The sequence below is a fragment of the Crocuta crocuta genome, unplaced genomic scaffold (genome assembly GCF_008692635.1).
Source record: "Crocuta crocuta isolate KB4526 unplaced genomic scaffold, BGI_CrCroc_1.0 scaffold234, whole genome shotgun sequence".
Lineage (NCBI taxonomy): Eukaryota > Metazoa > Chordata > Mammalia > Carnivora > Hyaenidae > Crocuta > Crocuta crocuta.
Genome location: NW_027529647.1, coordinates 2,925,039 through 2,933,185, shown reverse-complemented (window position 1 = coordinate 2,933,185; position 8,147 = coordinate 2,925,039). Strand labels below are relative to the sequence as shown.

The 8,147-nt window shown below is 64.5% G+C and overlaps 3 protein-coding genes across 6 annotated transcripts in view; 2 read left to right on the top strand and 1 right to left on the bottom strand.

Moving 5' to 3' along the window:
• The window catches only part of RNF151 (ring finger protein 151), a 2,208-nt gene extending 1,916 nt beyond the window's left edge, over window positions 1-292 (top strand). Inside the window, 1 exon segment of the mRNA XM_077762647.1 lies at window positions 1-292. This exon segment is cut by the window's left edge and continues 6 nt beyond it. Within this exon segment, the coding sequence (XP_077618773.1) occupies window positions 1-257 (257 nt within the window). The 3' untranslated portion in view covers window positions 258-292.
• Window positions 293-1,568: 1,276 nt separating this feature from the next.
• Window positions 1,569-7,623, top strand: TBL3 (transducin beta like 3). Its single transcript, XM_077762646.1, is given in 21 exon segments — window positions 1,569-1,655; window positions 2,925-2,976; window positions 3,057-3,152; window positions 3,239-3,286; window positions 3,392-3,533; window positions 3,629-3,713; window positions 3,796-3,966; window positions 4,068-4,143; window positions 4,223-4,316; window positions 4,402-4,583; window positions 4,672-4,813; window positions 4,896-4,954; window positions 5,038-5,141; window positions 5,838-5,985; window positions 6,073-6,290; window positions 6,292-6,454; window positions 6,525-6,583; window positions 6,879-6,982; window positions 7,080-7,151; window positions 7,240-7,398; window positions 7,477-7,623. Coding segments are annotated over 21 exon segments (2,328 nt in total). The 5' UTR covers window positions 1,569-1,614; the 3' UTR covers window positions 7,590-7,623.
• A 202-nt stretch (window positions 7,624-7,825) lies between these two features.
• The window catches only part of NOXO1 (NADPH oxidase organizer 1), a 2,938-nt gene continuing 2,616 nt past the window's right edge, over window positions 7,826-8,147 (bottom strand). For all 4 annotated transcript variants that reach the window (XM_077762461.1, XM_077762462.1, XM_077762463.1 and 1 more), the window contains exon 8: window positions 7,826-8,147. This exon is cut by the window's right edge and continues 11 nt beyond it. In XM_077762461.1, coding sequence (XP_077618587.1) covers window positions 7,846-8,147 — 302 coding nt within the window. In that variant the 3' untranslated portion in view covers window positions 7,826-7,845.

Sequence of the window (8,147 nt, the reverse complement as noted above, 5' to 3'; positions counted from 1 at the left end):
ACTGCTACCGGGAGCTGCGCGAGGCCTGGAGCCAGCGGCGCGAGCGCGGCCGGGGCCTGGTGCGGGGCCTGCTGCGGCGCGTGCGCAAGGTGCACCGCGCCACCAGCTTCCTCCGCAGGCAGCTGGCCCAGCTCGGGGACTTCCTGCGGGAGGACGACGCGCTGATCGTGGCCGCCCCTCCAGAGGAGCCCGAGGCCACCCCAGAAGGTGGCACTGGGGCCGAGGTGGGGAGGGCCCAGGGCCTAGATACCTTGTAATTAGAGGCGTAAATAAACCGCAGCCCAGGCCTGTGCCCCCGCCACCTCTGTGCTTGCCGGCCTCGCAGCTTGATCCCATGTGCCCCCCTGCCCCCCTTTCCGGGCACTACTGCCTTCACCCCGTAGGGTGTGAAGCCTTCTGCCCGAAGGCTCTTCTCCGTGCTCTCCATTTGCCTGGTCTCTTTTCCCTCGCATGTGACCTCACAGAGGTTTTCCCTGATCCTCTCCCAGGGAAGGGTATCTGCTTACTAGCTTCTCGGCCAGTCACACAAACGGCTCAAAACGCTGAACTCACAGTAAAAGTCAATGCCTCACAATGACTCACGAGGATTCCCCCCCCCCCCAATTTGTCTCCAATCTCCAGCCTTTCCATTCCCTCCCTTCTCGTTCCCTGGAGCCACAAGCACGGTCTCCCCGACAGCCACGGGGGTCCATGCTTACCAACCTCAGCTCTGCCTCAGTCACCTCGATGAATCCTCTCCCACCGCCGCGTGCGCACCCACTGCACCCCGCTCCGCCCAGGGCACTAATTCCTTGCCCTTCCTCCGCCCACCCCTCTCCCCTCTAGCACCTGAGCTACTTGAAAACAGGGTTTTGTTTTGTTCTCCTCTGGTGTCTCCCAAATGCCTAGACCAGAACTTTGCACGTAGAATATGATCAATAAATATTTAAGAGACTCCAGAGTTACACGATCTATTCGTTAACCTGCGTTCCATCTCACACCAGACCATGAGCCCCGAGGCTGGACCTGGCTGCCCGCACCCGGCCGGCTTGTCCCCACATCCCAGAATGCCGGCGGGGCAGGAGTCTTGGGATTCCTTCAGTGAACATCTCCTACGACTCCCTTTAAAATTTCCACTAAGGGGCGCCTGAGTGGCTCAGTCGGTTAAGCGTCCGACCTCATCTCAGGGCATGATCTCACGGTTTGTGGGTTCGAGCCCCGCGTCGGGCTCTGTGCTGCCAGCGCTGCCAGCTCAGAGCCTGGAGCTGCTTCAGATTCTGTGTCTCCCTCTCTCTCTGATCCTCCCCTGCTCATGCTGTGTGAGTGTGTGTCTCTCTCAGAAATAAATAAAACATTAAAAATAAATATATAAAAAATGAAATTTCCACTAAAAGGCAAACCCTCCCCAACGGCCGCCGCCGCCACCACGCCGCTCGACACCGCCCCGCCAGGCCAGAAACGCCTCCGCCAGCTTCCGCTTCCTTTCGCGGCAGCCAGTGCCCACAGTAAAGATGGCGCCGAGCGCACAGCGCTGGTGACGTCACAGTCGTGAGCCGTGACGCCATCTGCAGCGCGCCGGCAGTGAAGAGCGGCGAGCCGGTTCCCTCACGCGGCGGCGGCGGCGGCGGCGGCGACATGGCAGAGCCCGTGGCGGGGGTGGGCCGCTTCAAGGCCAAGTGAGCCGGGGCAGCGCGGCTGCGGGTGCCGCGCAGGGAGGGAGCGAGGTTCCTGCCAGGAAGAGCGACTGCGCCCGCCCTGGACCGGGCGCCCGTTGGGGCCCGGGGAGAGCCTGAGGGTGGTGTGCGGACTGGCCCGCAGCCTGAGGGTGGCGGCTGCGTTGTTACAGAGTCAGGGAGCTCGCGTCGGTTAAGTCAGGAGCTGGTTTAGGAGTTGCGGATGGAAAATTCTAAACGAGGAAGGGGCGGGCTGAGCACACGTCGAGGCTGGTCCTGGACGGCGGCGGGACGCCTCGATCCTCAGGTGGCGGCAGAACCGCTCTGGGACAGGCGGCCGGGGGGCTCTCCCCAGCCGTCCCTCTTAACAGGACATCAGCCGAACGATCCGCTGTGGCCCTGGAGGCCCCTCCTCCGGCCTGTGCTTATTCATTCCCCCATGGTCCCCTGGTGAACAGGCTGGTGAACCGGACAGAGTCCCATCCCCACCATGGGAGCTCCGTGTGATCGAATAAACACGTTAAGTAAATCGTTTCTGTCGCTGGTAGTGACAAGCAACACCCGGTGCCCAGAACGTCTGTCTGGGATAGCCACCCGGGTTCAGGGGTTGGGGGACCCATTTCATCTTGGTTGTGAGGCTTCCCCCCAGTGGAGTTAGCCAGGCACCACTGAAATCCGGGCAGAGAGACCCCAGCCACATGCAGGGAACNTAGCAGAGGTGGTGACATCAACAGTTGCGTTCTGAAAGGTCGTTTTGGTGCCACGGTTTGAGGCAGAAGATCGGGGCCTGGACCAGCGGGGAGGCCGCAGAGCGGGTGGGGGGGGGGAGGGCAGCATGAGGCTGCAGATGAAGGCTGCTTGGCCGGTGGGGAGGAAGGGGCCGGCTGCGCCCGAGAATGGAGCCGGCTGTTGCTCTGGGCTGGTACCCTGGGCTGGCCTTCCACGGCCAGCAGGGGGCCCCCAAGGCCCGGCCTCCTGGGCTCTGGGGACTCTCTGGGAAGCCTGGGCTGTCCTCTTGCATGAGGACATGGTGTGAATCACCACCCAGCTCCGGGCGTCTAGTCCTCTGTGACATGAGGGTACCAACACCCCCCCAGCGCAAAGTGCTGCTGAGAGAAGATGACAGAAGAAGAGCCGCCTCCGACCCCCTGCACCCCTGCCTCTGCCTGGGAACTCTTCCAGGGCAGGGGCCTGTTGGGGAGAGCACCTGGCACAGAGCTAGGCACTGGGGACCAAGGGGTGGGTGACTCACTCTCTCCCCCCCCCCCCCAGCTATGCCGTCGAGCGCAAGATCGAGCCTTTCTACAAGGGCGGGAAGGTGCAGGTACCAGCCCGGGGCGGGGCAGAGTGGTGGGGCAGGCAGGGGCTAGAGACTTCCCTTGGCTGAGACCCTTCTGTCACCAGCTGGACCAGACTGGGCAGCATCTCTTCTGCGCCTGTGGTACCAGAGTCAACATCCTGGATGTGGCCTCGGGGGCTGTGCTGCGGAGCCTGGAGCAGGTGAGGGTGGGGAGAGCCAGGGCAGGGGGCTGGTATGGCGGGCAGCCTGTTCTCACGGTATTATGTGTGCCAACCCTTGCCTCAAGGAGGACCAGGAAGATATCACTGCCTTCGATCTCAGCCCTGATGATGAGGTGGGTGGAGCGGGGTCAGGAGGCGGGCTCTGGGACCTCTAAATCAAACTTTGAGGACGCGTGGCCATGCCTCCACACTCGCAGCTGAACCGCATCCTCCCCCAGGTGCTGGTGACAGCCAGCCGGGCGCTCCTTCTGGCTCAGTGGGCCTGGCGAGAGGGTAGCGTCAGCCGCCTGTGGAAGGCAATACACACAGCCCCTGTGGCCGCCATGGCCTTTGACCCCACCTCCACGCTGCTGGCCACAGGTAGGGCACTGGCTGGGTGGCCGGGCCAGCTGGAGGGCACACGGTCAGGGGCCTTTGGGCACCGCAGCCCCTTCACTTCAAACGCGTTCCCCCAGGTGGCTGCGACGGGGCGGTGCGCGTCTGGGACGTCAAGCGGCACTACGGGACACACCACTTTCGGGGGTCGTCAGGGGTTGTCCAGTGAGTCGGAGTCCGCGGAGGGCGGGCGGGGCGTCAGGCCCGGGGCGGCACAGCTCACCTGCCCCACCCCACGTGCCCGCAGCTTGGTGGCCTTCCACCCGGACCCCGCGCGTCTGCTGCTCCTGTCCTCCGCTGCGGACGCCACCATCCGCATGTGGTCGCTGCAGGACCAGTCGTGCCTGGCCACAATGACTGCGCACTACAGTGCCGTCACCTCACTGACCTTTAGTGCGGACGGCCACACCATGCTGAGGTCAGCGGACAGCCCCCTGGCTACGCGGGAAGGGGAGGGCTACAGCTGACACTCGAGAACCGAGGTGACTGTCACCCCCCCCCCACCCCACCCCACCTCAGCTCAGGCCGGGACAAAATCTGCATCATCTGGGACCTGCGGAGCCACCAAGCCACGAAGACCGTGCCGGTGTTCGAGGTGGGGGTTCCAGGAGACCGGGGCCGGTAAAGGGGGCGGGGAGGGGGTGGGTCTGCCCCCCTGACCTGCCCATCCTCAGAGCGTGGAGGCCGCCGTGCTGTTGCCAGAGGAGCTGGCCCCGGAGCTGGGCGTGAAGTCCAAGGGCCTGCACTTCCTGACAGCTGGGGACCAAGGTGTGTGGGTGCAGGCCGGGGTGGGCAGCGGGGGCTGGGGGAGGGCCATGGACTCGAGTCCCAGCGGCGCCCCGTCCCCACACAGGCAGGCTGCGTGTGTGGGAGGCCGCCTCCGGGCGGTGTGTGTACACCCAGCCGCAGCCGCCGGGCCCCGGGCAGGAGCTGATGCGCTGCACCCTGGCCCCTTCCGCCGGCATGCTGCTCAGTGTCACTGCCGACCACAACCTGCTGCTCTACGAGGCTCGCTCCCTGCGGCTGCGTAAGCAGGTGAGCGCCGCCCCTGCCGCGCCCGAGGCCTGGGGTGCCAGCCCTGCACTCACGCGGCTCTGCCTCGTGTCCCTCCTGCCACCCCCAGTTCGCCGGCTACAGCGAGGAGGTGTTGGACGTCCGGTTTCTTGGGCCCGAGGACTCCCATGTCGTCGTGGCCTCCAACAGCCCCAGCCTGAAAGTGTTTGAGCTACAGACCATGGCCTGCCAGATCCTCCACGGCCACAGCGGTGAGCCGGCCGAGCTGATTCCCCGCGCTGTGTCCTGGGCTCGACCGCCCTCCTTGACCGTCTCCTCTCTGCTTTTTCCCAGACATCGTCCTGGCCCTGGACGTGTTCCGGAAGGGGCGGCTCTTTGCCAGCTGTGCCAAGGTGATGCACCTGGGGAGGGCGGAGGTGTGGGTCCCAGGCAGGGATCCCGGCCCAGCCTCTGCCCTCACCCCTTTCGTTCCCAGGATCAGAGCATCTGTATCTGGAGAATGAACAAGGCTGGCAAGGTGGCCTGTGTGGCCCAGGGCTCCGGGCACACACACAGCGTGGGCACCATCTGCTGCTCTAGGTAGCGGGTCAGGGCCGGGGTCCATGGTGTTGCAGAACCCTGCTAATGGGGTTCCCACTCGGGGAGACGTTGCGGGGGAGGTTTTGGCCTTGATCTTGGAGGCTCGAGACTAGGGGTNCCCCCCCCCCCCCCGCCCCAGGTGCTGCTGGAAGTGGAGGCTCCTCAGAAGTGCTCTCGGGGCTGGGTAAATAAAAGGGGACAGCCTTGGGGTGCCTGGGCGCCTCAGTCGGTTAAACGTCCGGCCCTTGATTTCAGTTCAGGTCACTATCTCACAGTTCACGGGATTGAGCCCCACGGTGTGGGGCCTTTTGGGAATCTCTCCCTTTCTTTCTGTCCCACCCCTGCTCGTGCTCTCTTATTTTCTTTCTCTCTTTCTCTTTCTTCAAATAAATACACTTTAAAAAGTAAGAAGTGGAGATAGTCTTCAGGACAGAAAGAACAGCCGTGAGCCAGGTTCACGCACAGAAGACGTTTTCTCCTCGGAAGGGTTGGGGTTGTTGTGACCCAATCAGCAGCTGTGGTGGGCCAAGGGTAGGTGGTGGAGAGTGTGGAGAAGTGATCTCAGAGGCTGTCTGCATTCTGGAACAGTCCCTCTGGTTGGAACCATGGTCCTGCAGACTCAGGCCGTGATGCCCTGGGAGACAGGGCTGGCCAGGACTCAGCAGGTGTCTCCCTTTACCCCAAATCTGGCCTCAGGCTGAAGGAGACCTTCCTGGTGACGGGCAGCCAGGACTGCACCGTGAAGCTGTGGCCTGTCCCTGAAGCCCTGCTGTCCAAGGGCGCATCCTCGGACTGCGGTCCTGTCCTTCTCCAGGCTCAGGCCACACAGCGCTGCCATGAGAAGGTGACAGCACGTGGCACATTGGGGCACGGCTATGGCAGGGCCCTTGCCAGGATGGGGGTCTGAGTCGCCACCTGCTCCTGCCCCCAGGACATCAACAGTGTGGCCATCGCCCCCAACGACAAGCTGCTGGCCACGGGCTCGCAGGACCGCACAGCCAAGCTCTGGGCTCTGCCGCAGTGCCAGCTGCTGGGCGTCTTCTCAGGCCACCGGCGTGGCCTCTGGTGCGTCCAGTTCTCACCCATGGACCAGGTGCTGGCCACGGCGTCGGCTGACGGTACNCCGTCCTGAGCCCCCTCCCAATCCCTGCCCCAGCGGCTCTGATGGCCTCGTGAAGCTTTGGACCATCAAGAACAACGAGTGTGTGAAGACTCTGGATGCCCACGAAGACAAGGTCTGGGGGCTGCACTGCAGCCGGCTGGACGACCGTGCCCTCACGGGTGCCAGTGACTCCTGTGTCATCCTCTGGAAGGTATGTGGGTTTGCGGGGGGGAGCGAGCGGGGTGCGTGCCGGTGCTGGTCTGACCTCGCTGTGACCTTAGGATGTGACCGAGGAGGAGCAGGCAGAAGAGCAGGCCAAGCGGGAGGAGGAGGTGGTCAGGTAAGTCTGGGGGTCCTCGCCTGGCTCCCCGTCAGTGCCCCCCTCCGGTCAGCCACGTCCCACGTATCATGCCTGGAGTAGGGTACACAGGCGTGTATGTTATACATAACATATGCGTGTATGCATAAGTTATGCTTATGGCATGGGGAAACTGAGGCTGGGAGCAGCAACACACGGGGTGCTCCAGGCCAGGATGCTGATCCTGAGTCAGAGCCCAGATGGCTCTGCCTTCAGTCCCCACCAGGTCCCTCAGTGCCCCTGCTCTCCTGCCCCCCACCCCCCGTCTCCCCCCCAGGCAGCAAGAGCTGGACAACCTGCTCCATGAGAAGCGGTACCTGCGGGCTCTGGGCTTGGCCATCTCCCTGGACCGGCCCCACACTGTGCTGACTGTCATCCAGGGTCTGTGCTGCCTTGGGCCACACGGACGGTCGGGTCTTGGGTCTGTCTTGCGCCCCTTCCCTGGGACTCAGTCACCCTCTTCCCCTGCCCCCCACAGCCATCCGGAGGGACCCTGAGGCCTGCGAGAAGCTGGGAGCCACGGTGCTGAGGCTGCGGCGGGACCAGAAAGGTCAGGGCGGGCGGGCAGGCTGGGCACTGGCCAGTATGGGAGAGGCAGCCAGCCAGCAGGCGGGTCTGACTGTCCTTGTCACCCGCAGAGGCCTTGCTGCGCTTCTGTGTCACGTGGAACACCAACTCGAGGCACTGCCACGAAGCCCAGGCCGTGCTGGGCGTGCTGCTGCGGCACGAGGCGCCGGGGGAGCTCCTGGCCTACGAGGGTCTGCAGGCCTCGCTCGAGGCCCTGCTGCCCTACACCGGTACGCGGCGAGGTGGGGTGCCTGGCGGGGCAGACAGCGGCCAGCCAGACCCCCTGACGTCCCTCTGCCCCCCTCCAGAGCGGCATTTCCAGCGGCTCAGCCGGACCCTGCAGGCAGCCACCTTCCTGGACTTTCTGTGGCACAACATGAAGCTGCCGCCCCTGCCCGTCGCCCCTTCTGTGGCCCCCTGAGCTCTCTGAAACATGCTGAAAGGTTACTTTTCTACCCTGACGCCGTGTGTCTGTGGGGGTGTGGTGGTGTCCCAGCTCCCAGCGACGGCCAGCCCTGCCCCTGTGCCCCGCCCTGGCCCTGCCCCTGAGTACAGACACGAGGTGTGGATCCCGCAGAAGAGCTTTACTCAGGCCGTGGGGGCGGAGACTTCCCAGCCCCTGCCTGCCCGGTGTCCCGCCCTCACATGCTCCTCCCCGGCCCTGATGGCAGCTGGCGTCAGTTCTGCCCCAGGTCTGGAGCCGTTGACTTGCCCTCTGCCCAGTTGCACACACCCTCAGGGGGGTCCTTGCGCGCCAGTGCCCTGCGGGTGATGGTGCAGCAGCGGCTCTGAATGGCGCTCCGCGGAGGTCGGGCAGGCACGGTAGGGGGCAGGGTCGTGGCCTGGGGCGCTTCAGGGGAACCTTGGGCCACTCCCACCCTGACGTCCTCTCCGTTGGCCTCTCGGTGGAGCCCCGATCTGCTCAGGAGCGCGCCCAGGCCCTCAGGTCGCAGCAGCACGGCTGGGAGAAGACCTGAGC